Source organism: Astyanax mexicanus, unplaced genomic scaffold (assembly GCF_023375975.1).
Source record: "Astyanax mexicanus isolate ESR-SI-001 unplaced genomic scaffold, AstMex3_surface scaffold_38, whole genome shotgun sequence".
Taxonomy (NCBI): Eukaryota; Metazoa; Chordata; class Actinopteri; order Characiformes; family Acestrorhamphidae; genus Astyanax; species Astyanax mexicanus.
The window spans coordinates 711,652-739,430 of record NW_026040048.1 but is presented as its reverse complement, the minus strand read 5'-3'; the positions used below and the strand labels follow the sequence as shown (position 1 = coordinate 739,430).

At 39.1% G+C, this 27,779-nt stretch overlaps 1 protein-coding gene across 2 annotated transcripts; it reads right to left on the bottom strand.

Annotated features, from left to right (window-relative positions):
- Positions 1-27,779, bottom strand: LOC125780394 (cdc42 effector protein 1-like). 2 transcript variants are annotated; one of them, XM_049473484.1, is made up of 4 exons: positions 27,611-27,779; positions 19,996-20,175; positions 9,381-12,606; positions 1-1,261 (listed from the first exon to the last, which is right to left on the bottom strand). In XM_049473484.1, exons 3-4 carry the CDS (start codon positions 9,817-9,819, stop codon positions 696-698), a joined length of 1,005 nt encoding a protein of 334 aa, XP_049329441.1. In that variant the 5' UTR covers positions 9,820-12,606; positions 19,996-20,175; positions 27,611-27,779; the 3' UTR covers positions 1-695. The 2 variants fall into 2 exon arrangements, with proteins under 2 accessions (XP_049329441.1, XP_049329442.1); XM_049473485.1 differs by lacking the exon at positions 19,996-20,175.

Genomic DNA, 27,779 nt, shown 5'->3' with positions numbered 1-27,779 from the left:
CACTCCTCCACTTCCTTCCCTATTTAAACCGCCACTTCCTCTCTACCTGCTCGTTGAACAACCTCACACCCACCTCCTCCCCATCTTCCTCCTTCTTTAATTTTATTATTTTTTCTCATGTTTCTCTTTATATGAGGGGGGGCTTCGGCTTCACGCTTTACAGCGAAGCTGCCCCGACCTCCACCCCAAATTCTCTGAGTTCGCTCCCCCTCTTTTCTTCTTCTCTGCTGAGTCAAGGGCGTGGGTCAATACTAGCAAAGTTTTATTGCTTTACATTTTAGCCTGTCTGCATATTTTATTTATTCTGAATTATTTTATCTCTTTTTAATAAGATCTCATATTGTTTGCTTGTTTTTATAATTTAAACATATTTTTCAGTCCCTTTAATTTTGTAAAGGCTTGGCTGCATTGAAAAAAAGTACATAATAAATTACAGAGTGGACATGAAGGTTGAATGATTGATTGATTTTCACCCCTGTTATTTTAGTCCAGACCAAACAAACCAGGTATGAAAGCACCTGAAGGCATGCACGTCATGCTAATTTGCAGTTTGATATCAGCTTCCAATACTTAGCATTCCTTGACCTTGTAGCTCTAGCAATAAACTAAAGAAGTAAACTTCAAACACCAAACATGCACTGGCTTTTCTTCTGATTGCTTTTTCTGATTAATTGAACAGTTTCACATTTAAGCTCTTAAACTTTGATCTCCTCCTCTTCCTCAGGAAAAGCAAACGGTGCCTTCCGACGCTCCTTTACGACTCCACCCCCTCCGTAATGGCGTGACAGGACGTCAGCTGCCTGCTGGAACCTTTCCGCCTCCATTGTCGGCTCCACCCTCACTGGGGACCACATGGACGCGTCCGGCGTCAGTCGTTTATCAGAGTCCTCGTTTTCAACCATCTCAGTGTCCGGCTGGGTCCAGTCCGGACTGCTGGAACGCCCCCTACTGCTCAAACATGGACTCTCTACCGCCATCTCAAATAATGAGCTTGGCTCCTCCTCTTCCTCTTCATCCTCTAGATCCTGTGACGCCACCTGGTGGCTGCTGGAGCTGTGGATGAGGCCCAGGAGCTCGGTCATGAGGGAGGGTCCAAGGTCCACAGTGAAGGAGGTGAGCGAGTCGGACCGGTGGAGCGTGGAGAAGGGGTCTGGGTCTGGTTCTGAGGTTCTGCGTTGCTGAGACTGAGGAGGGGATGATTCTGTTGAGTTCCTGTCGAGACGGGACAGACGAGGCAGTGTGACGAAACCCGACTGAACACCTAAAGGAGAAAACAAAAATGCGTAAATTATAATAGAAGTGATTTTAAGAAAGATATTTATAGTAAAGAGTGAAGAGTCTGGAAGAGTCATGTGATCTGCATCAGGTAACTCAACGGTTTGACCTAGTGTTAAAGAGCAACAGTAAAAACTAGAATATTACATTACATTACATTTGGCAGATGCTTTTGTCCAAAGCAACTTACAATAATCAAGTACAAAAGTAATTTTGTAAGAAGTTTAAGATAAAACATCTTTAGATAGGGCCTAAAGGAGGTTGAAGGGAAATAATGGGATAGAGGAAGAAGGAAATGGGGTTAGAAGTAGTTAGAGGTGTTAGGAGAGTAAGTGCTCATTGAAGAGCTCTGTCTTCAGGAGTTTATTTAAGATAGTGAGAGATTCTCCTGATCTGGTAGTGGAAGGTACTTTGTTCCACCATTGAGAGAGAGAGAGAGAGAGAGTCGATGCTTATAGAGAAGTTGTGTTGAAAAGATGGTTTTGCTGGTATAACCAGAAGTTCAGTCTTTGGAAATGTAACAGCTTGTTGTGTGTTCTTCTTACAGTGCATGACTTACATATTAAACATGTCAATTATACTTACAAGCAAATCACCAAAAAATATGATGTGATGTGATGTGAACTGATGCCAGTCTAAAAACTGTAATCCCAACTTCTCTTACTGTAACACTTTCATATTTTCCTTTAGCAAGAGAAGTCCTTCCCTAAAACTGGCTCTGGCACACTGCCCTCTAAGACTGGGCAATACGACCATAAAATAATATCACAAAAAATATATTCTTAGCAATATGACAATACATTGGATTATTTTAAATACATTTCAAGGGTATACTACTGCAACTAAATAAAACACTGCCTGGCCAAAAAAAAGTCCCCATCTGGATAGAACTAAGTAAATGATGTGGGGTTGCTGAAAGAATGAGGTCAGCTGACTACCTGAATATACTGAATATAGACCAGGTTATTCCATCAATAGATTTTTATATATTATATTTATATATATTTTGTATATTCCGGGGGGCAAAAGAGTCTAAAAGAGGAGAGAGTGTGCATTTCTAGCTCAGAAAAACGGGCCAAAGAGTCTAAAAGCGGAGAGAGTGAAGTTCTAGCGCAGAAAAACGGGGCAAAAGAGTGTAAAAGCGGAGAGGGTGTGCATTTCTAGCGCAGAAAAACGGGGCAAAGAGTCTAAAAGCGGAGAGAGTGTGCATTTCTAGCGCAGAAAAACGGGGAAGAGTCTAAAAGCGGAGAGAGTGCGCATTTCTAGCGCAGAAAAACGGGGCAAAGAGTCTAAAAGCGGAGAGAGTGTGCATTTCTAGCGCAGAAAAACGGGGAAGAGTCTAAAAGCGGAGAGGGTGTGCATTTCTAGCACAGAAAAACGGGGAAGAGTCTAAAAGCGGAGAGGGTGCGCATTTCTAGCGCAGAAAAACGGGGCAAAGAGTCTAAAAGCGGAGAGAGTGCGCATTTCTATAGCAGAAAACGGGCCAAAGAGTGTAAAAGTTCCCATAATTAAGGAGTTTAATATTAAGAGACATCACGAAATTAAACATTTGAAAAATCTAAGTTTACACAACACTGTCAAAGATAAAGATAGTAAGTCAAGTAAAATGATGTGTAAATGAAATAATCAGGGAAAAAAAGTATTATTTAAAGTGATATATTTAATTATTTGTTTTATTACAGAGTCTGTGGCCTGTGACTTCAAATATATTTTTCCTTCTGGCCCCCAACAAAAAAAGTTTGGACACCCCTGGGCTAAGCTAAAGCAGCATTAGCTAACAGTAGTCCTGGATGAACTTTCTGTGAACTGACTCATCCATGATTATACAATACGTGACCTTTTATCCAGAACACGAATGAAAACGAAAGGGCAAGCGTAGTGTCATAACTGGATAAGTCAGTACTGAGTTATACATTTTTACAACTGCCTGCAGTTCAGAGTGGACCATTTATGTAAAACATATACTATTTTCACAATATGTCATTTTTACCCAAAAACTAAATGTTAGTGTTATTTTAATAATGTTGATAATTCCCATTTAATTCACTTCTAAGGTGGCCAAGACATTCTGCAAATACAGAAACGCACTGCAAATACAGTCACAACAGAAACAGAAATGAGTCACAACACAACAAAATTATGTCTACGTCTGTAGTAACATCTCTGAATTTGTTGTGTGTACAGAGAAATATTAGTGAAAAAGGAAGTTTTGTTTGTTAACTGTAACTACCGTGATTGTACCAGTGCGTTTCTGTATTGGCAGAGCCTGTGTTGTCATTTTGATGGATGTGTTTTGTGCTTTTTCCATTCATTTGCAAAATATTCTGGCCAATCTTCTAATATAATTTAGCATAATTTTATGAAATATCTGGCATTTTTAAGCTTTTAAATGATTCTTGTAAAATGACATCACTTTTCAGCAATAACATGCTTAGTATATAAATTATTGTAGTCCCATGATGTAATTAATATATTAATAAATACATGCACAAGAACGCTTATACAATACTAGGTTTTCCTATACTATTTACTTTAACCCTACTATAATAAATTTTAATTTAATAACTTTTTATAATTTATTGAATGACATGACATGCAGGGATATAGAATCCCTCTCTAGTAATACCAGAACAGTACTCTCAGTACTAATTAAATATTCAAATATTCTAAATACATTTGATGATTTTTCCTAATTTAATGTTAAAACCAAGTGAGAACATAAAACTAGCATAATGGATTTTGTACACCAGGCGCATAAACAGATTAAATTATTATATATTAACGTGAGAAAAGCGTTCAGGAAGTCTGATGTTAGTGAGTCACAGTTCATCAGAGTTCCACAAGAGAGCAGCGTTAACACATCATCAGAAATGACTAGAAAGCGCGAGAGAGAAAGAGAGAAGAGGAGCATGACAACCAGAGAGAGACTGAACGAGAGATAGAGAGAAAGAGAATGACAATCAGAGAGAGAGAAAGACACTGAAAGAGACATAAAGATAAAAAAGCATGACAATCAAAGAGAGACTGAAAGAGAGAGATAGAGATAAGGAGCATGACAATCAGAGAGAAATAGAGAGAGAAGGAGCATGACAATCAGAGAGACTGAAAGAGAGATAGAGAGAAAATGAGCATGACAATCAGAGAGACTGAAAGAGAGATAGAGAGAAAATGAGCATGACAATCAGAGAGACTGAAAGAGAGATGGACAGAAAATGAGCATGACAATCAGAGAGACTGAAAGAGAGATGGAGAGAAAATGAGCATGACAATCAGAGAGAGACTGAAAGAGAGATAGAGAGAAAAGGAGCATGACAATCCGAGAGACTGAAAGAGAGATAGAGAGAAAAGGAGCATGACAATCCGAGAGACTGAAATAGAGAGAAAATGAGCATGACAATCAGAGAGACTGAAAGAGAGATAGAGAGAAAATGAGCATGACAATCAGAGAGATATATATAGAGAGAAAGAGAATGACAATCAAAGAGAGAGAGACTGAAAGAGAGATAGAGAGAAAGAGAATGACAATCAGAGAGAGAGACTGAAAGAGAGATAGAGAGAAAGAGAATGACAATCAGAGAGAAAGAGACTGAAAGAGAGATAGAGAGAAAGAGAATGACAATCAGAGAGAGACTGAAAGAGAGATAGAGAGCAAATGAGCATGACAATCAGAGAGAGACTGAAAGAAAGGTAGACAGAAAGAGAATGACAATCAGAGAGAGAGAAAGACACTGAAAGAGACAAAGAGAAAAAAGCATGACAATCAAAGAGAGACTGAAAAAGAGAGATAGAGATAAGGAGCATGACAATCAGAGAGACTGAAAGAGAGATAGAGAGAAAAGGAGAATGACAATCAGAGAGAAAGAGACTGAAAGAGAGATAGAGAGAAAAGGAGCATGACAATCCGAGAGACTGAAAGAGAGATAGAGAGAAAATGAGCATGACAATCAGAGAGATATATATAGAGAGAAAGAGAATGACAATCAAAGAGAGAGAGACTGAAAGAGAGATAGAGAGAAAGAGAATGACAATCAGAGAGAGAGACTGAAAGAGAGATAGAGAGAAAGAGAATGACAATCAGAGAGAGAGACTGAAAGAGAGATAGAGAGAAAATGAGCATGACAATCAGAGAGAGACTGAAAGAGAGATAGAGAGAAAATGAGCATGACAATCAGAGAGAGACTGAAAGAAAGGTAGACAGAAAGAGAATGACAATCAGAGAGAGAGAAAGACACTGAAAGAGACAAAGAGAAAAAAGCATGACAATCAAAGAGAGACTGAAAAAGAGAGATAGAGATAAGGAGCATGACAATCAGAGAGACTGAAAGAGAGATAGAGAGAAAAGGAGAATGACAATCAGAGAGAAAGAGACTGAAAGAGAGATAGAGAAAAGGAGCATGACGATCAGAGAAAGATATCTATAGAGAGAAAGAGAATGACAATCAAAGAGAGAGAGACTGAAAGAGAGATAGAGAGAAAGAGAATGACAATCAGAGAGAGAGAGACTGAAAGAGAGATAGAGAGAAAGAGAATGACAATCAGAGAGAAAGAGACTGAAAGAGAGATAGAGAGAAAGAGAATGACAATCAGAGTGACCACAGATACACTGCTGTACAGAACTACAAGCTCTATTACTCTTTATTATAAATCATATGTTTTTTTTTTGTTTTTTTTTTCTTTTTCTTATAATAATTAATTTAATTGTTTACTTAAACTTGTGTTCAAATTTACCTGTACAGTTATCTTATGTTAAATTTTGTCAGGAATATATATATATTTGTTAATCATAGCTTTGGCAATACAAATGTGAAAATTTGTCATGCTAATAAAGCAACTTTGAATTTGAATTTGAATTTGAGAAAGAGAATGACAACCAGAGAGAAAGAGACTAAAAGAGATGGAGAGAAAAGAAGCATGACAATCAGAGAGAGACTGAAAGAGAGATAGAGAGAAAATGAGCATGCCAATCAGAGAGAAAGGGAGACAGAAAGAATAGAGAATAAATAATAATATTATGACTTTAATCTTGTAATATTACAAAACTTTATTCTCAAAGCAAACTGTTTTTATTTATTTTTTTAAAGAGTGGCCCTAAAATGTCGTCATAAGTCAGAGACAGAAGGCAAGGGAAAAAAGGAAAAAAGAGAGAGTGAGAGTCAGAAACAGAGAGAGAGAAAAGAAGGAGGTAGAGGTAAAGAGTCAGAGAGAATGAGAGAGAGAAAGAGAGAGACAGGCAATCAGAGAGAGAGAAAAGACGAAAGGAAAAAGAGAGAGACAGCAATGGAGAGAAAGAGAGAATTAAAGAATAAGAGACAGAGAGATGGAGTTAGAGAACGAGAGAGAGAAAAGAATAAAGAGAGAGTCAGAGAGCGCTAGAGTCATAGAGAGAGAGAGAAGGAAAAAAAAGAGTGAGGGAGAGAGAGAGAGAGAGAGAGACGGGGGGGGGGGGGGGTATTCAGTCTGAATGAGAGAGTATATATCACACTGATTTGGACGAGTCACACACACTGTGCCCATTCTAAACTCTCTTCTCTCTTTTTCTGGATAAATTCTTTCAGCGTTGGGTAAGCGCTCCAGGGACAGGGGGAAATTCCACACAGAGAATTCCTACAGAGAATACTGTACACACACACACACACACATTCAAGTGCCCTTTTAATCGGTCACAGTGTAGGGATGCCAGGCCTGTCTACTCGATGTGCTTGTGTGTGTGTGCTCGTTTGTTGTCTTGGTGACTCTAGATGACTCTAAAACAGGCAAAGTGTTTATTGGATGTGTGTGTGTGTCACCGTTATTCCTTCCTTTCCTGTCACAAGTAGTAAACAGCATGGTGGTAGCACACACTACACACACATTCAGTACATTCAATTTGAGTCAGTGTCAGCGCTTTTCCATCGATGTGGAACCAGCATGTTTCTGGTTTGTGAACCTAATTTTGAACTGGTTTGCCGTGTTTCCACCAACAAATGTTGGTTCCGGAACCAAGATGGTTTGTTTGCAGCGGGAACCAAAGAATACTAGGTTCCTCAGCATGAACAGTGACGACATCTGTGGGCGTGACTAAGAATGCACAGTGGTCTGCTGAGGAAACACAGTATTTACTCTGGATTTAGTGTTTTCCAGAGTTTCAGGATAAACTTGAAGGGAGAACTAGGAAGGAGAAACAGTGATCTAGAGGAGAATTTATCTCAGGTAGGATATGTTCGCATGAAAGAGCAAGTGATAACCCAGCTGGCCACCAACGTCAATCGACGTGAATTTCTGGTTAAATGTTGGTCATGACGTCAGTTGACAAAGAATCAAATTCAAGATAACGTCTAATACTAACGTCAAATTGACGTAGAATAGGGACGACATATGACATTGGTATTTAGTTGTTTTTGACGTAATGTTAAGTAACCAAAATCCAACGTCCTCCAAACATCTCATCCTACGTCAAATTGACGTAAAATACCTACATTTGTTGAAAGGTATAGTGACCAAAACCCAACGTCTGGTAAACGTCAGAATCTTTTTGTCAGTTTGACGTGACGTTCTAACATCATTAGACGTTGTCAACAAAATCCAACATCACATAAACATCTCATCCCTACGTCAAATTGATGTAAAATACAGACATTTTGTTGTAAGGTATGATAACCAAAACTTAACGTCTGGTAAACGTCGGAATCTTAATGTCAGCTTGACATTAAGCTCTGGAAAAAGATAACAGATCACTTAAAAAGTATGAGTTTCTTTGATTTTACTAAACTGAAAACCTCTGGAATATAATCAAGAGGAAGATGGCTGATCACAAGCCATCAAACCAAACTGAACTGCTGCTTAATTTTCTGCACCAGTAGTGTTATCCAAAAGCAGTGTGTAAGGAGAAAAGATGCCAATATGCATGAAAACTGTGATTAAAAACCAGGGTTATTCCACCAAATATTGATTTCTGAACTGATCTTTGCATTATTTAAGGTCTGAAAGCTCTGCTTTTTTTGTTATTTAAGCCATTTCTCATTTTCTGCAAATAAATGCTCTAAATGACAATATTTTTATTTGTGATTTGGGAGAAATGTTGTGGAGTTAATGGAGTTCCTGTTATTGGTGGAGTTCTGCATTAAGTACTATTGGATTAATATTATTTTGTGAATATACCGCTTCAAAAACAAGGTAAGCACATTATTTAACATTTCAATAAAACGGTTTTCAGATCCTGTTGTTGTATTAGCCATTTAATCCACACATTGGTAAATTTTAACTGTTCTTAAAAATGAATAACTTTGATCTGATATTGACAATCCAATTTTTGCCTAAAATGTCGCATTTTTAATATGGATTTTTAGAAAACTGACTGCTAATGTCCGGTTTTGATGGATACATTTTTTTTTTATTTCCATCTTAAATTAGATAATTTTTTGACAGACCCTTGACTTTGATTTTAAACCTAAATTCAACATCTGTCTATGGTTGGAGCTTGATGTCAAGGCAATTTCAGGATTTGGCATCAAACCAATTTTCATTCAAACTACAACTAAATATCTGTAACATTTGAGCTTGAAATTAATTTTAAATGATATCTGATTAAACAACTCTAATTCACTCTAATTAATTCAACTCTGTCTGCCCAACGTTGCATCTTGATGACGGGTTTGGGGGATGGGTTTTGACGTCAACCCGATTTTCATTTCCAACTAAAATATACACCGTCTGGCCAACGTTTTAGTCCAATGTCTTTATGACGTCAACGTGGCGTCTTGTGCCTGCTGGGAAACAAGCTAAAAAAGCTTAGAAATGGAGTGGAGCTGGGCAGGGGAGTGTAACGATGTTTTATGATGTGCTGGACAGCGTGCTGGGCAGTAGGTCAGCTAACCAGATGACTGGGGCGCTAAATTCGGCCACAGCAGCGGACCAGTGCAACGCTGGCTCTCCGACTCCGTCCACATCAGCCAATAGTGCCAGTACATTTACTAATGTGGCATTTTGATGGTTCCACTAAAACTGGTGGAAACGCGGTCCGGTTTGCTGAAAAGCACCGTGGTTCTTATAAGTCAGAACGGAACTGGTTCAAGATCTAGAGCTCTTTTTATTAAAAAGCGCTATGTGTGTGTTCATTCAGGTCTTACCGTAAGAGTAGAGTGGCTGCTCCAGGCAGCTGGCGGAGGTGGGAAGCAGCGCCCCCTCCAGGCTGCCGTTCGCCAGGTTGAGTTGGGGCAGCGAGATGGCGTTTTTAATGATGGGGGAAACGGGTGGTGGTGGGGAGGAGAACTCTCTGCAGTCCACTCTGAGCCGGGGCTGGGGGGTTCTCCTGACGTGCCGCAGCGTACGGGAGAAAAACCTCGCCGGCTTAGAGTCGGGACTCTCCTGGGCGCTTCCTTTGCCTCCATGCTCGCTGAGGAACGACGTGTCTCCAAAGACGTCACCCCCGCGGCCGACGTGCATGGTGTGGCGGAAGTCCCCCAGCGGCATGCTGATCATGTCGGTTGAAAGTTCGGTCTTAATGCGCCGCCTGCTGTGAGACGTCGACACCAGGCCTTTAATCCCCGGCAGCTTGCCCAGACTCATGTTGACAGAGAATTAGATGCTTTTAAGGTCCGGATCTCTAGAATCCTGCCAAAATCCGTTTAATTCCAAGAGCCAAAGAAAAAAAGAGCAGCAGGATCGTGAGTTGTTTGTGAATGGGTATTTGATAATCCAGATATGCTAAGAAGAATTAGCTGAGAAGTTTGTCAAACTCGCATTAGAGTCTTCTCAATTCTTTTAAGAGGTGCCATCACAAAATCCAACCAAAATCCATTGGTCAAAACAAATGAAGAGAACAGCAAATGCTTTGTTTTCTCCTCTTGAGAGAGCCAACGTGGATCAAGTCTCCTGAGACGTCAATGAGTAGATGTAAGTAAATTGGTTAAAGATATTGTAGACTCATCTCATATTACACACTGATCAAATCTTCATCTGTCCATCAGCACTGGATCCACAGGTGACAAATGGAGCAAGCCAAAATCCACAATGTGTACTGACTGCAGATTCAAGTATTTGGAAGGTCTTCTAGTGATGCAGTATCCAGCAATGAGCTTCTTCACAAATATTTGAGCTAAGCTCCTTCTTACTTTCCTGATTTAAACATCTAGTTATTTGAGGAAACTCTAAAAAACTGGAGACTGGAGAGTCCATCAAATCCAGCTGCACTCAGGAATCCTCACCAGAACAGATGTGAGCTTGAGCTCGCAAACCTACGCAGACAACTTTTTTTCTTTGGAAAGCAGCCTGAAATGCTGCACCAAGGTCCTACACCTGCTATCACCAATCACAACCCCAATCTACACCCCACTTTTTGACTTTTCTAACTCTGGAGAACGACTCATGCCTCTCTTGCATCTACATCATCTGTAACATGATTCCATAGCCTACAAGATGTTTGGAATTAGGCAAGCAGGGGTGCATCACCCAGATGTCTGCGCCATCTTGCTGACTGTTGTTGAATGGCAGCAGAATGGGCGTGACTATAGACCAGTCAGAAACCTCTGTAGAAAAGTGCGAACTAGTGTAGGAAGTCTTGTAATGAGACCAATAAGAGTCAACTGTAAGCAGAATTTAAAAACACCAACAAGGTCTAGAGGAATCCCAATGGGTAGACCAAATAGTGGTTGACCACTTGTTGAACTAGTTTGAGAAGTCAGATAAACAAGTGAGGCAGAACTGTTAGCAAACTAGCATGATAAAATTAGAAGGCTGGATTGGAATCGCAATTTAGAGACCTAATCATTTACTAAACCCCACTAAACTACCACCTGCCCACCACCTACCTACACTCTCTCTTATTCTTAATCAAAATCCTAAAGCCTTAAAGTTCACCTTCTGTTAGAAAAAAGAGAATCTAACAACCTAGCAACTCAACCAAAAACGTACTATTTGGGGTCAAGCAAGCAATTGGCTTCACCCAGACCTTCACAGCAACTTTCTAACTGCTATAGACAACCCAGACACTAATCACTTTACACAGTGTTTACAGCTCACCGGTGTAAATATTTAAAGAGTAGTAAATCTAGTAAATCTTCTGAACATCTACAGCTCAGGCACAGCTGGACAGTTCTGGTTTGTGGTCTGCTGGGTGAAATTCACCTTCTAGAACACTGTTGGGTTGTTTGGGTCGTGCCCCAGTGAGATCGCCACAGTCACTCTAAGCCTATAAATAACCTGTTAAGGAAGTTTAATAGGATTCCCATGGATTTTAAACACTTCTTCACAGTCTGCCTGTGAACAGTCCTGCTGATTGATCTATCCCCCACCTTCAATCTCTAGACATCACTAAGACTTCCGTCCATCTGGTCAAAAAAAAAATTAAGACAGCCCCTAAAATACCAGCAGCATCTATTCTTTAAACACTTTAACCACTAAAACCACCTGAAGTAAACAAACGCCCTAAAGAATATAATTTGACCCTTTCCTTGCTTTTTCAATATTATTCAATATAGATTATTTATATTTTTTGGAACCTACTTTGCAACTAGTGCTTATCATCCAGCCCAAACAGCTGAAGCTGAACCATTTCTTTTGGTTCATTAAATGAATAAGTGAAAGATTCAAACCCCATAAATAGATAAAAGAGTTCAGATTAAATGTGGAACTACCCAACTGTAAGGCTATGCTACTAGTAGTAGTAAGAATTATAGAATTATAGACTGATCCATAGAACATAGAGCCATAGAATTCTTAATATTCGCCCACACTAACCACATCCACATTTATACACCAGTTTATCTACTGGCGCATTACCACTTGAATAACTGGTCCACAGTTCTCAGCACAGACAGGAAGTTCTTGATTGCTTCTACACAAAGTAAACCATCCCGGAGTGAACGAGTGAGTGAGTAGCGTGTCAGCGCTGGTTATGTCCTCAGTCTCCAGCTGCAGAAACATCTCATCTCCTCTGGAGATCCTCTTTTATTGCCTGGACTTCTGTGTTCTGTCTCTCAGTGCTCCCTCTTTCTCTCTCCCACAGAGCTCTGATTCTTCTGGTTTCTGCAGAGCGTTTCCAGGCGTCAGTGCTCCGCAGTGTCCGAGGCTGTGAAGAGAACAGTCTGGACTCCACAGTGTGACTGTGTGGGGGTGTTTTCTCCAGTCAAGGCTGGACGTAATCCCCGCCGCTTTGTTGTCTGTGTTGCACCGCGGACGTGGGAGAGGAGTTCCGCCGGGATTGGCCTGTTCTGGATTAGCCAGATTATTCTTTCTCCTTCTCTCCCTCTCTCTCCCTCTCTCTCGTTGTCTCTGTCGTTCAGTCGCTCTGTCAGACTCTTCCAATCCTCTTACAGTCCCGTCAGCCGGCGTCTCGTGTCCAACTGTGACACACTCCTAAAGGTAATGAAGAGGTAATGAAGGAGAAGGGTTTAGAGGAGTGCAGTGATGGCAGCTTCCCAAAGTATTCAGCACTAAACAAAGCACTAAACTAATGCACACAGTACAGGGACTTTTAAAAGACCAGGTTAAACATTTTTTTGAATGATTATATTATCGTATATTATATTATATTATATTATTATTATATTATTATTATTTTATATTATTCTAATATAATTATAATTATTATAATATAATTATAATTATAATATTATTATATTATATTATTAATGATTATATTATATATATGAACACTGTACATTTGGCCTTTTAAAAAATAATAATAATCATAAATTGACCCTATTATCCCGTAGAGTGGGCTAGGCATTACACAAAATCTGCACCAATGCTGCTTGAATTTTACCCTGTATGCTCTATGGCTTTTCAAATCTTATTTTTTGCTCAATGTGGCTCAAAATGGATTTTTATAATTGCTGTGTAAACGTGACAAATCTTATATTTTTTTATCAAATCTCAGTCACTTTCATATGTGGCCCTAAATCGGATACGTATCCAATCCATGGACATGCGACATGAATGTGGACGGTAAAATTTTGACGGTCAGGATTAATGCGTCTTTTTTTGTTTTTCGCTTGCTTCTCTCTCTTACCCACGCATCTCTTGGTGCAGCTGTGCAGCTATAGCTGCAAAAACAGCAAAAGCAAACCGCCTGACCTTTTTCCACCTCCTCGACCTGAGCATGAACTTCAGACCAGCTGTTTACTGTTTCTCCACTCCAGCAAAAGATGCTCCACATATGAGCTGCTAACTCATTCCCTTTATAAAGCTACAAGTCATCTCTCAAATATGACGTTTTTTTGTTGTTGGTAAAGAAGGCATTCGTATAAAAAATTTATAAAGAAGTTTATACATTTATCAATGTGCGCATGTAAGGCAGTTCAGGGACTGATTCGTTCACATTACAAACAGATACAGATCACTTACATTTGTAAATGTGGACCGTCAAGATAGTCAAATCAGATCTGAGCAAAAAATCCCCCAACACATGATGCTACCAGCACTGCTGTATTTACAGAGTGACCATATGAGGCTACTTTTCCTGAATGATTAGACACACACACTCAGAGTAAACACACTGTAGTCTGAGGGAGCTCCACTACATGCTGGGTTTGGCCATACCTGCGGTGTGTGTCTGTAAACACATCCGCAAACAAAAACATCAGAAACGCTTCCCTCCTTCAGGCACGGAAACTGAGCGAGAGAGTAATGGGAACAACATGTGCGTAAGAGAGAGAGAAAGAGAGACCAAGAGATGCTAAGGGCCACCACTGTAACTTCCATTATACAGAACCAAATGTGTCTAACACATTTAATTTCTCTCTATTTATTTTTAGCTCACACCAAACTCATTCCATACTCATCCCAAACTAACCCCAAACTCATGCCAAACTAGCTTCAAACTCATCCCAAACCCACCCCAAACTAACTCCAAACTCATGCCAAACTAGCTCCAAACTCATCCCAAACCCACCCCAAACTAGCTCCAAACTCATCCCAAACCCACCCCAAACTAACTCCAAACTCATGCCAAACTAGCTCCAAACTCATCCCAAACTTAACCCCAAACTCACACCAAACTCATTCCATACTCATCCCAAACTAACCCCAAACTCATGCCAAACCAGCTTCAAACTCATCCCAAACCCACCCCAAACTAACTCCAAACTCATGCCAAACTAGCTCTAAACTCATCCCAAACTCATTCCATACTCATCCCAAACTAACCCCAAACTCATGCCAAACTAGCTTCAAACTCATCCCAAACCCACCCTATACTAACTCCAAACTCATGCCAAACTAGCTCCAAACTCATCCCAAACCCACCCCAAACTAACTCCAAACTCATGCCAAACTTAACCCCAAACTCACACCAAACTCATTCCATATTCATCCCAAACCCACCCCAAACTCATGCCAAACTAGCTCCAAACTCATCCCAAACCCACCCCAAACTCATGACAAACTAGCTCCAAACTCATCCCAAACCCACCCCAAACTAACTCCAAACTTAACCCCAAACTCACACCAAACTCATTCTATACTCATCCCAAACTAACCCCAAACTCACCACAAACTAATCCCAAACTAACCCCAAACTCATGCCAAACTTACCCAAAACTAACCCGAAACTCATGCCAAACTCATTCCAAACTAACCCCAAACTCATGCCAAACTAACTCGAAACGTATCCTAAACCCACTTCAAACTCATCCCAAACCAACCCTAACCTCATCCCAAACCAACCCCAAACTAATCCTAAACCCACCCCAAACTCATCCCAAACTCGTGCCAAACTTAACCCAAACCGGTACAGTTTTAGAATGGGTGATTATGGAGGATACACTGGTTATTACGTAATTCCACATGTGATCCTCCATAGTTGTGTAGATATTAATCTACAATGTAAAAATAAATAAATTTAACTTTAAATAAGTAGGGGTGTCCAGATGAGTGTACAGTAATTTGATTAAACCAAGCCATTACTGTGAAAATATCATTTGTTTAATTCATTTCTATGTGGTGTTATTTGTTTAAAGTAATTATATCTAGTAACATACATTAATAAAAGATAACAGTGTCTGATACAGTTTCTAACTTTACTTTGTCGTTTGATTTGAGTCTGAGGTGAGTTTGAGTTGGGTCTGATGTGAGTTTGAGTTGGGTCTGATGTGAGTTTGAGTTGAGTCTGAGGTGAGTTTGAGTTGGGTCTGATGTGAGTTTGAGTTGGGTCTGATGTGAGTTTGAGTTGAGTCTGAGGTGAGTTTGAGTTGGGTCTGATGTGAGTTTGAATTGGGTCTGATGTGAGTTTGAGTTGAGTCTGAGGTGAGTTTGAGTTGGGTCTGATGTGAGTTTGAGTTGGGTCTGATGTGAGTTTGAGTTGGGTCTGAGGTGAGTTTGAGTTGGGTCTGATGTGAGTTTGAGTTGGGTCTGATGTGAGTTTGAGTTGAGTCTGAGGTGAGTTTGAGTTGGGTCTGATGTGAGTTTGAGTCTGAGGTGAGTTTGAGTTGGGTCTGATGTGAGTTTGAGTTGAGTCTGAGGTGAGTTTGAGTTGGGTCTGAGGTGAGTTTGAGTTGGGTCTGATGTGAGTTTGAGTTGAGTCTGAGGTGAGTTTGAGTTTGAGTCTGAGGTGAGTTTGAGTTGGGTCTGAGGTGAGTTTAGAGTAATGAAATGAGTTCTGGCAGCACCAGTTTTTCAGCAGTGGCAGTGCCAGCACTGTGTGGGTTTGTGGGTGGTTTCTTGCCTCGTTCAATTCAAAATACACCAACATGCAACGTGGCACAGCCCTGAGTGTGTGTGTGTGTGTGTGTGTGTGTGTGTGTGTGTGTGTGTGTGTGTGTGTGAATCAGTCTGGTTCACATTCACTGTGAATAAAGTCACTACTGACTTTATATCGATTACACTACTGCCTGTGGATTAGCGACATTAATGACTCTAGACTGGTTACACTACTGACTTTAGATCGATTACACTACTGGCTGTGGATTAGTGATATCTATGACTAGATTGGTTACATTACTGACTTTATATCGATTACACTACTGCCTGTGGATTAGCGACATTAATGACTCTAGATTGGTTGCAGTAATGACTATAGATCAGTTATACCACTGGCAGTGGATAAGTGACATCAACGACTTTAGATTGGTTACACTAATGACTTTAGATTGGTTACACTACTGGCTGTGGATTAGTGACATCAATGAATCTAGATTGGTTGCAGTGATGACTTTAGATTGATTACACTACTGGCTGTGGATTAGTGACATCAACGACTTTAGATTGGTTACACTACTGACTTTAGATTGGTTACACTACTGGCAGTGGATTAATGACATGAATGACTAGATTGGTTACACTAAAGACTTTAGATCGATTACACTACTAGCTGTGGATTAGTGACATCAATGACTCTAGATTGGTTACACTACTGACTTTAGATCGGTTATACTACTGGCTGTGGTTTAGTGACATCAATGACTAGATTGGTTACACTACTGACTTTAGACCGATTACACTTCTGGCTGTGGATTAGTGACATCAATGACTAGATTGGTTACACTACTGACTTTAGATCGATTACACTACTGGCTTTGTTTTATTGACATTAGTGACTAGATTGGTTACACCAATAACTTTAGATCGATTACACTGCTGGCTGTGGATTAGTGACATCAATGTCTAGATTGGTTACACTAATGACTTTAGATCGATTACACTACTGGCTGTGGATTAGTAACATCAATGACTCTAGATTGGTTGCAGTAATGACTATAGATCAGTTATACCACTGGCTGTGTATTAGTGACATCAATTACTAGATTGGTTGCAGTAATGACTTTAGATCAATTACACTACTGGCTGTGGATTAGTAAAATCAATAACTCTAGATTGGTTACACTAATGAATTTAGATCGGTTATGCTACTGGCTGTGGATTAGTGACATCAATTACTAGATTGGTTACACTACTGACTTTAGATCGATTACACTACTGGCTGTGGATAAGTAAAATCAATAACTCTAGATTGATTACACTACTGACTTTAGATCTTTAGTCTACTTGAATTCAGTGGACCTTAACTGATCACAGATCTACAATCTTATTCTGAGAAGAATGCAATAAATGCACTTTTCTAAATATGGAACACTGACTCCAGATCAGACATGCCACTGACTACAAAGCAGTTTTTATGTCTTTAACACAGCTGAAATGCAGACGTTTGGAAATGTTTAATTCCCGGCAGAACTGAAAGCTTTTCATTCACAGAGGGGAGACAGTGACAGCTCATCCTGCTACAACTCATCTCTTTTGTCCTACAGAATTAGATCAGTGTCTGATCTTAAAGAAACAAAACACTTGGGTCCTGTTTTAGCGATCTATATTAACACACCGGTCAATTGCTCTCTGTGTGTCTTTGGTATCAAGAGGCCTCTAAAAATATGCCTTGTGAAGCTCGAAACATGCAAAAGGCATGAAATAATTCTCTTATTTAATCCCGGTTGTGTTTTGGGCGTAACATGAAATAAACCAGTCAGTGTGCCAGTTGTCAGTCTCCAGTTTTCAGAGTTGCTCTCTGACATTGGCATGTTGATATCTTAGCAGCGTGGCGCTTTTGTGCTTCTTAGCAGAAAATACTGAGTACGCTAGGTACGCCAGCAGCTCAATTAAGTGATGTTATTTGTTAGTGTGCACGGCGCTCCTGCATGGCTAAGATAGGACTGGGCAGCTGACTGTTGACTGTTGTCAGGGTTTAAATCAGTCAGTGGTGCACCTGTATTTCCCGCCACAAAAATAGAAACATGTCAGAAATTAACCTAAATACACCTCTTCCAGACCACCACGCCCATCAGTGTTTTTAATGCCACGGGAGCAAAGCATGTAAATAGACTGTTGACAGGGTGTAAGATAGCAACAAATGACGGGGCTTGCACAGGGTGTACATTAGGGCCCCATGGTTTTCTGGCATAATAGTATTCTTTCTCTTTTGTTGTTCTTCATTTTTATTAAAATATAGACTATTAAAGAAATGATAACAGGGTTGCTATAGTTAAAGCTTGAAAGAGTTTATGAATGGAATGTAAGTAAGTGTTTCTCTTTTTAAAGAAATATATAAATTATATAATGCTTCACATGAAGTGAAGCTCTTTTTACCTTTTTATTTCCAGCTAACAATTATTTTTTATTATGTATTAATCTGCTAATTCCTAATTAATCGATTGATTGTTCGTTTTTTCAACAATATGCTGCAGATTTGAACGAAGATGTTTTTCCAGAAAGTTTTAGCTCTAAGCAGATGGCATCAGAATGAGTTATGCTTGTCACTGTATGCTCTGGTCTTGAGTGATGGAGACAGGTGATGAAATTGTCCTAAGAGCCTCTGAGGTGAATTTTACTGAGAGTCTCTGAGCTGAAGTTTATAAGAGTGTGGTGGTAAAATATACAATGTATTATGTACGTTTTAGTTCTCTTTGAAAACTATAAAGATTTACTAAGTAAAATACTAATATTAGAATAAATACAAATATAATTCAAATTAAAAACGGTGATTTTTACATCTATGTATTATTGATAGTTCTAATTATATCAGCAGCTGGTTTGGTAATCAGTGTGCAATCCTATGTGCTCTCTGGGAACCAAACCTGGGTTTTTTAAACTTGCTCACAATGTCTTAACTTCTGTCATAAGATAAATATGTTCTGTTTTTTTTACTGTAATTTTTGTTTAACTTTGAGATTGTTGGTGTTTTTGTGAGCAAAAACCTTTATTATTAGTGTACATGTATAGATTGCTGTCAGTCAATGGTTAATTTAGTGTTGGGTTTAAGCCCCGCCCTCTAGATAGTAGTGTTGTATTCTGTCTTCAGATCCCACTGTTAAAAATAGCTTGAAAAGTAAACTTTTAGTTTGTTTTTTAATACTATGACAGTCTAAAATTGCATTATATCACCTTGCTTACAGTTTTACAATATACTGCAATAAATATAATGATAAGCCCTGTATCATAATACATATCATATCACAAAGTTCTTGCCAAGATAATATATATATTGTGTTTTAATATACAGTTCTGGAAACTTCAGTTTCTGAATCAGTTTTTCTGATTTTGCTATTTATAGGTTTATGTTTGAGTGAAATGAACATTGTTGTTTTATTCTATAAACTACAGACAACATTTCTCCCAAATTACAAATAAAAATATTGTCATTTAAAGCATTTATTTTCAGAAAATGAGAAATGGCTGAAATAACAAAAAAGATGCAGAGCTTTCAGACCTCAAATAATGCAAAGACAACAAGTTCATATTCATAAAGTTTTAAGAGTTTAGAAATCAATATTTGGTGGAATAACCCTGGTTTTTAATCACAGTTTTCATGCATCCTGGCCTGTTCTCCTCCACCAGTCTTACACACTGCTTTTGGATAACTTTATGCCACTCCTGGTGCAAAAATCCAAGCAGTTTAGTTTGGTTTGATGGCTTGTGATCATCTATCTGCCTCTTGATTATATTCTAGAGGTCTTCAATTCGGTAAAATCTTTTTTAATTGATCTCTTGTTTTTTTTTCCAGAGCTGTATATTCTATAAAATATAATAGACCAAAACAAATATAATAGACAAAATCAAATGCACAAAATGAATACTGTGTATAAACATGCATGCATGAACTCAATCTCTAACAGAGTCCAGCAATCAGTGCAGAGTCATGAGATGTAAATTCAGATGTAAATTCAGATTCACATGCACTAAACTTTTATCTGCATGCAAACTCTAAGTTGTATTTAAATATTTTAAGACCTATATTATCCACAACGGCCAGAAACTCACCGGACAGACAGACAGACAGACAGCACAGCCTCGAGGACTCCTCAGTTAAGCCCGTCCTCGCGCTGGAGTTTGATGCTACAGTCCAGTGTGGTGTGTGGAGTTTCCTCACGAGCCCTCTGAGAAAGCACTGATGCACGCAAGAGAGCAACTGCAGCACCGCTCTCCAGACAGGGGGCGGGGCTACATCAAAGGGCACCAACCAATCAGAGAGTTAGCAGAACAAGACTGACATATGAGTTTCTCAGTGAAGTGGGGGAAAAGAAAAAAGGAAGCGGAGAACTAAACTAAAAGGTTCCACAGAAGGTTCTCAGCAGTGACACAAAAAAAACACTATAGAACCATTTTAAAATCTCTTCATCTGCTGACAGATAAGAGTCACCTGACTTTACTGCATTCATCATTACAAAAAACAAAGATTGGTTAATATCATGGTTTAGAGGAAGGATTCAAAAAGCTATCTAAGAGATTTCAGCTGTCAGTTTCAACTGTGAGGAACCAGAGACTGTAAAAAAAGATGGACGCCGTGTCTCCGTTCCCATTCATTCAATGAAAATGAAGCCAAAATCTTCCTCCATGTTGGCAATCCTGAGACCCGATTCTGCGCAGTAGAGACCAGAGGAGGGAGAAAGACTGTGGAGACCAGCCTACTCATTTAAATAACCCCGCCCCTTAGGGCTGCCTCGTGGTCACAGACTGCAGAGCGGGGCGGAGCTGACGTTCTGTTATTGGTCCCGCCCATAACCAGCCCTTTTACAATAACCACACCTTTTTTGAATAGAGCTGAATAACGTTTTAAAAAACGAATTCTGTGGGGATATAAAAATTTAACAATATAAGCAGAGGTTACACTAGCTGTTGCATTTAAATAAAGAGGTAGAATTACAGTATATTAGAAAAAAACGTGATTGAATGTTGTCTGTTTTGCCATTGGGAATGGGTGGGGTTACACGGCTTTCTGAAACCGAACAGCAGGGGGCGCCCGACCTGCGGTGGCTTCACTTTTGAGAGACGATGCTCTGTCCAGCTATATACAGTCTATGTGAGGAACATAATGAGGAAATGGAAGACCTTAGGCACAGTTCTAGTTAAGGCCTGAAGTGGCAGAACAAGAAAAATCCCAGATAAGAAGCGGAGAAGTATGGTGAGAACAGTCATAATCAACCCACAGACCAGCTCTAAACACCTTCAATCTTGCTGCACACGCCACAAAAAGAGCTGCTTTAGGTATGTTAAGCACATTTGTACAAGCCAGCTTCATTTTGGAATAAGGTGATGTGGACTGATGAAACTAAAATTGAGTTATTTGGAGGACGGTATGCAGGGCAGAAAAAGAACACAGCAAGACAAACACTTGGTAAAATACAGGGGGCACATGAATTCCAGTCAATAGCAGCAGATTCTTAAGAACAATGTTCAAGAATCAGTGACAAAGTTAAAGTTATGCCAGGGCTGGATACTTCAACAAGACAACGACCCTAAACACTGCTCTAAATCTACTAAAGCATTCATGCAGAAGAACAAGTACAATATTCTGGAATGATCATCTCAGTCCTCAGACCTGAATATTATAAAAATTCTGTGGTGTGATTTAAAGCAGGTTGTCCATAATCAGAAACCATCAAACCTGACTGAACTGGAGATCTTTTGTAAAGAATAATGATCTAAAATACCTTCAACCAGAAGCCAGACTCTCATTGGAAGCTATAGGAAGGGTTTAGAGGCTGTTATTTCTGCAAAAGGAGGATCTAATAAATATTGATGTAATTTTTCTGTTGGGCTTCCCAAATTTATGCACCTGTCTAATTTAGTTTAAAGTATTATTGCACACTTTCTGTAAATCCTATAAACTTCACTTCACTTCTCACTTCTCAAATATCACTGTGTTCATCTGCTATATCATACATATTTACCTGAAATTGCTGTGATTTATAAATGGCACATCATGAAAATGATCAGGGGTGTCCATACTATATCTATACACAAACACATATTACAATATCTGTAAGCCAGCAGTGTTATGAGTTATAAAGTCAGTGAATTCTTATTGACTTGTTGAGAAACGATGATTGTGAAAGAATGACCCGGACCCGATCTGACCAGTGGAGCTTCTGAGAAAAGACAGAACACAAGAAGTACACAGAGGAATGTGTGTGTGTGTGTGTGTGTGTGTGTGTGTGTGTGTAACAGGCTGCATCTTTCAGCGTAACACTGAAGGCCTGCAATAATTAGTTTGCAGATTGCAGTGTGATCCGTGACCGGTCCCTGACCTTACCTGACCTCAGTGACCTCTAAGTGACCCTGAGATTGCAGCACAACGCACAAATCCTATGTGGCTCCAAATTCTAACACACACACACACATATATTTCATATGGCCAGTCTAAAACTTTCTCAAAGCATTCAGTGTACTGGATGGGAGTAGTTGTGATGGAGCTGTATTGAACGGATGTTTTTGACATCTGTTTGTGTGTGTGTGTGTGTGTGTTTGTGTGGCGATGTGATCATGCTGTATGATCAGAGTCTGAGCTGGACCTGCAGAAACTGGATCTACACACTCAGACTAGAAAGACACTGAAAAAACCCCAGAGTGACCACCACCCAATATAATCCTGAATAAGCTACTTGAATAATTTGAAAAAACTATTTATTCGAGATCTGAGTTTCCCAGGAAAAGTAAACGTTGTCAGAGTAGTTAAACCCATTGTTTTATTTATAACAGTGTCACATGTCACAGCCAGCAAACAAAGAGTTGTCTCACTTGCAATCATGACTGTGAATTCACTCTAAACAAAACAACAAGTTGTTATTTTTTAAATCAGCAAATTCTCCACCTCCATGTCACACTTTAAGCTCTATAATACGGTTAAAACAATAGTTAATTCCAATTTCAAATGCACACAGTTTCCATCCTCTCTTTTTTTGTTGAGGGCCAGAAGGAGAAATATATTTGAAGTTACGGGCCACACTCTGTAATAAAACAAATAAAAAAATATACCACTTTAAATAATACTTTATTCTGATTATTTCATTTACACACCATTTTACTTGACTTACTGTCTTTATCTTTGACAGTGTTGTGTAAAATAAGATTTTTCAAATTGATGTTTAATTTCATGATGTCTCTTAATATTAAACTTCTTAATTACAGCAACTTTTAGACTCTTTGGCCCGTTTTTCTGTGCTAGAAATGCGCAACCTCTGCACTTTCAGACTCTTTTGCCCAGTTTTTCTGCGCTAGAAATGCACACTCTCTCCGCTTTTAGCCTCTTTTGCCCCGTTTCTGCGCTAGAAATGCGCACTCTCTCCACTTTTAGACTCTTTGGCCCGTTTCTGACACCTAGCGTTCAAACTTTGAATCTCACATTATAGAAACCTGCTTACCCCGCGGGCCGTAGTTTGGACACCCCTGCTCTAAACCCAAACATAGTGTTTTAGTCAGAACTTGTTTCATGTCTGAATATCCAGTTTTATATAAAACAGACTTCATTTATTTAGTTTAAACAACTTGCGAGGTACAGTGCAAAGAGTGCACCACAGAGTTTCCACTATAGTGTCCATCACAGAGCCTCAGAAACAGACGGTTTAGCTGTCAGCTCAGAGTCCAGAGCTGCTGATTAGTTTATATAGAGACACATCAGATAGATGAAGACTCCTCTGTTCTCTCTCAGTATGAGATCAGATTCAACACCACACTCACAATGAAGCTCTCTCTCTCTCTGTCTCTCTCTCTCTGTCTCTCTATGACTTCCTCTCAGTGAGGCTCCTTCTTTCTTCTTTCTGCCTTTTTCTCTCTCTTCCTCCTCTTCCTCTTCTGACTGCGTCCAACTTAAACACCCCACACTGTCCAGCTATTCAGAGTAACAACAGCTCCACTCTGGACACGACTCAGACGCCCTGAGGGAGACCACATTTCTCTCTCTCTCTCTCTCTCTCTCTCTCTCTCTCTCTCTGTTGGATTCAGAGGGTTTCTGAGGCCGCAGACACACCCAGAGCTCTCTTTCATGCCCACGCAGCCCTAGTGTGTGTAGCTGATGCTGCAGTTTATAGCTTTAAACTTTTAATACCCCTGCAAAATTTAAATCAAAATGTGTATTTTTGAGTTATGTTTACATTGCATGTATGTAATTAAAATATGATATTATTCATCAATTAACATTTTATCTACTTCTGGTGGTTTTGAACTTGGCTGGCCTGGTTTAGAATTCACTATTGAAAAATCCTATATACATAGTTTTTTTTTTTTTTTTTTTTTTTCAAAATTCAAGAATTCAAATCTTTCTGGTTCAGAGAGCTGGGCTTTCCAGGAAAAGTAAACCTTTTTATGGTAATTTAACTCATTGTTTTATCAATAACAGTGCCATATCACAGCCACCAATCAAAGAGCTGTCTCACTCACATTCATGTCAGTTACTTGAGTGAATCTGAACAAATCTGCAATTGTAATTAAAAAAATTAGCAAATTCACCCCTCAAGTCTAACCACTTTCTAAAAAATTCAAATCTGTATATTTAAAATGTATTAAATACCCGGTAAATGTGGTTAAAATATACAAAATTAGATACTTATGTCCAGTGTTGGGAGTAACGGCGTTAAAACTAACGGCGTTACTAACGCCGTTACTTTTTTTCAGTAACGAGTAATCTAACTAATTACTATGACTGTAACTATAACGCCGTTACCATTTCCGACACCCCGTTACTGCACGTTACTTTAGCAGCTCTATGAACTTTTTTTTTTATTTCGCTTTGCCCTGGTTAACCCCTCCTCTGTCCGGTGAACTTGAGCTTCTGGCCGCTGTGCCTGTGGTTTGGCGTGGTGAAGTGAGGCACAATTGTGACGATTTGCGTGCTCTAATCAATTCAGTGATTGCCGTGGACAACCCAAGTTCCGAATTAAGGACGTTAAGCTCTTTTTAGCTGCTCCGGTTTTTGTGGTGCTGCTGCTTTCTATTTTAGAGCTTAGATTCTCTGCCCGAATCCCACCTGACCTGAGGACCGACCCGAAATCGCGCTCCTATTTTTATTTTATATAAAGCTCTGGTGTGATAATCACAATGTTGCTAAGTAACCAATTATTATTGTTCACTAAAGCGAACGAAATAGCGAAAATTGAAAGTGAAAAACATTTGTGTTAACTGAATCTAATAAAAACGGTAATTAAAAGGAAAAACATAACTATCTCGAACTGTATTTTGTGTTTATAAAACTAACTAAAACGAACTGAAATTACTGATAGAATACCCTCATTTTTGTGTTTAATTTATTTATAAGCGCTGTTGTACAGCGGAGTTGTACAGCGGGAGTTGTTGTGCCGAGCCCGCGGCACTCGTGGTCCGTTAGTTCTTGTGTAAAGCGCTCGCGCTAGCAAGCCCACCCTAAAATGAACAGAAAAAATAAAAACAAAATTAAATTAAACTATAATAAAAATGAAAACTGTAATCACGTAGCTCTGGGCGCACGTGAACGCCTCCGCGTTTGACTTGCAGCATTGTGTGTAGCTGTTCTTAAAAATCATTTAAATTAAATAATAGTTCTATGCTTCTATGTTACAGTGTTAATTAACATAATTCTGATTATATTTCGCTCAATCAGCCCGAAAACAGACAGTTTATGGGGCGGATCGGGTCAGGCTCATAATGACAGTTTATGGTTCGGGCTTGGGCAGAATGTGCACGGGCTCCGGCTGGGTCGGATTTTTTGGGCATGATCTAAGCTCTATTCTCTTTTGGTGAAGCTGTTATATTAATACCATTTTAACGGGCATTAAATTGCTGTTTTTGTCCATTATTTTGTTTTATATATACATATTTCTTTTGAGTGTGGCTTGGTTTGTTAAATTTCATCCGCGTTTTTCCGCTTTTTTCAGTATTACAAGTTTTAGTAATTTTCTTTGGTTGTGTGGAGAATTTCGTTTTATTTTTTTGAAATTCGTTAGATTATATTTTTGTCAACATTTTGGGTTTATTTTCGTTTGTTATTTTTTGTTATTTTTCTAATAATAATAGTAAATGCATAATTGATTTCCTTTTTTTGATGGGCGAATAATAAAAAGTAACGCGATAGTTACTTTTACTGGTAACTAATTACTTTTATAGTGGAGTAACTCCGTTAGTAACTCAGTTACTTTTTTGGAGAAGTAACGAGTAACTATAACTAATTACTTTTTCAAAGTAACGTGCCCAACACTGCTTATGTCACATTTTAAGCTCCATAATGTAGTTAAAAAAATTACATTCCAAATTTCAAATATACACAGTTTCCCCCCTCTGAACCCAAACATATTGTTTTAGTAAGAACTGTTTCCATGTCTGATATTTGGCTTTTTTTTTTTTTTTAGCACTGGAGCTACGAGGCTAATGCAGCTAACAAGCAATTAAAACTTAAAACACACTGATTTGCACAGTGCTAACTAGCCTCGAACTGTATGAAGTTGCTCAGTAATTTCTTACCCCATCCACACAAATCTGGTTATTGTTAAAAATTTGCTTTTTTCTGCATTTTTTAAAAATTCTTTGTCCACACAGAAATGCTATGCCACTCAAAAACGCTAAAATTAACATGCTAGCACAGTAGAGGCAATCGTACATCGTAAATAACATCAAAACACAGGTTAAAATTGAGAACTAACAAGTATACTGCTGAATAACATGAAGATTAAAAAAATCACAGCACTAATTTGTTCTGTAATATGAGAGTATTCATGTTTCAGGCTCATTCTGAAAAAGCTAAGCTAATGTAAACAGAAACAGATATGCGCAGATTCACTGTACTCACAGTACTGACCTGTACTGGGGTGTGTGTTTGGGGTCTCCATCATTGAATGTAGATGTGATTTCCATATTTTTCGCACTATAATGCTCACTATCAATAAAAAAACGTCTATTTTCCTGGTCTATTTTCATACATAAGGCGCACTGGATTATAATCCGCACTATGCGACACTATTAAAACAGGGGTGTTGCCATGTTTTCCATCTAATTCAACAGGTCACCTGCTAGGTGGTGGTGGGGAGGTAACTTAATTTAGTAAAGCTAAATCTAAGTAAACAAAACTGTAATACTTAAAAAAAATTTATTTGGGTAAATTAAGCGCTTCCGTTTATTTACAGTAACCTTTATTTCCAGATTTCCACTAAGGCTGGTGCAGCAGGATTAGCATTAGCACTTAACCGCTAGCTGTAGTGGGAATGTCGCCCGACAGAGCTACACTGAAGAACCCTGAGTGTTCCGGGAAGCCAGGGCAATATTAGCTAGTCGCTAATTTCATCCCGCATAGCTTGTTTTAACACAGTAAACGTGTGTACAGGGCGATTATACTCACCTCTGAACCGCAAAAGAGCTATCACTTAGCATAGTTAGCGGCTAATGCTAATGCTGCTCCAGTCTCTGTGCTGGAGAACTAAACTAAAACTCCTGTATAACACTGCTTTACTGGCTGGCTTTACTGCTTCTTACAACCTGACTGTGAATAATTCATACATAAGGCGCATTTTTGGGAAAATTAAAGGATTTTATGTGCGCATTATAGTGCAAAATAAAAAAACGGTACATCCAGAGTCACTTCTTTCAGAGACAATTCTAGCTAGATGCATTTCTAAGATAACACCTCGCAACTTACACAGATGTAGGCATTCCCAAGCTGTCCCCTGTAGAAGCACTTCATGGATATACACTGCTGTCCCGTCACTTTTGTCATGTCGTACAACCCAAAACCTTTGGTGTGTAAGCTGGTTTACAGTGCACACACACACACACACACACACACACACACACACACAGACACATCA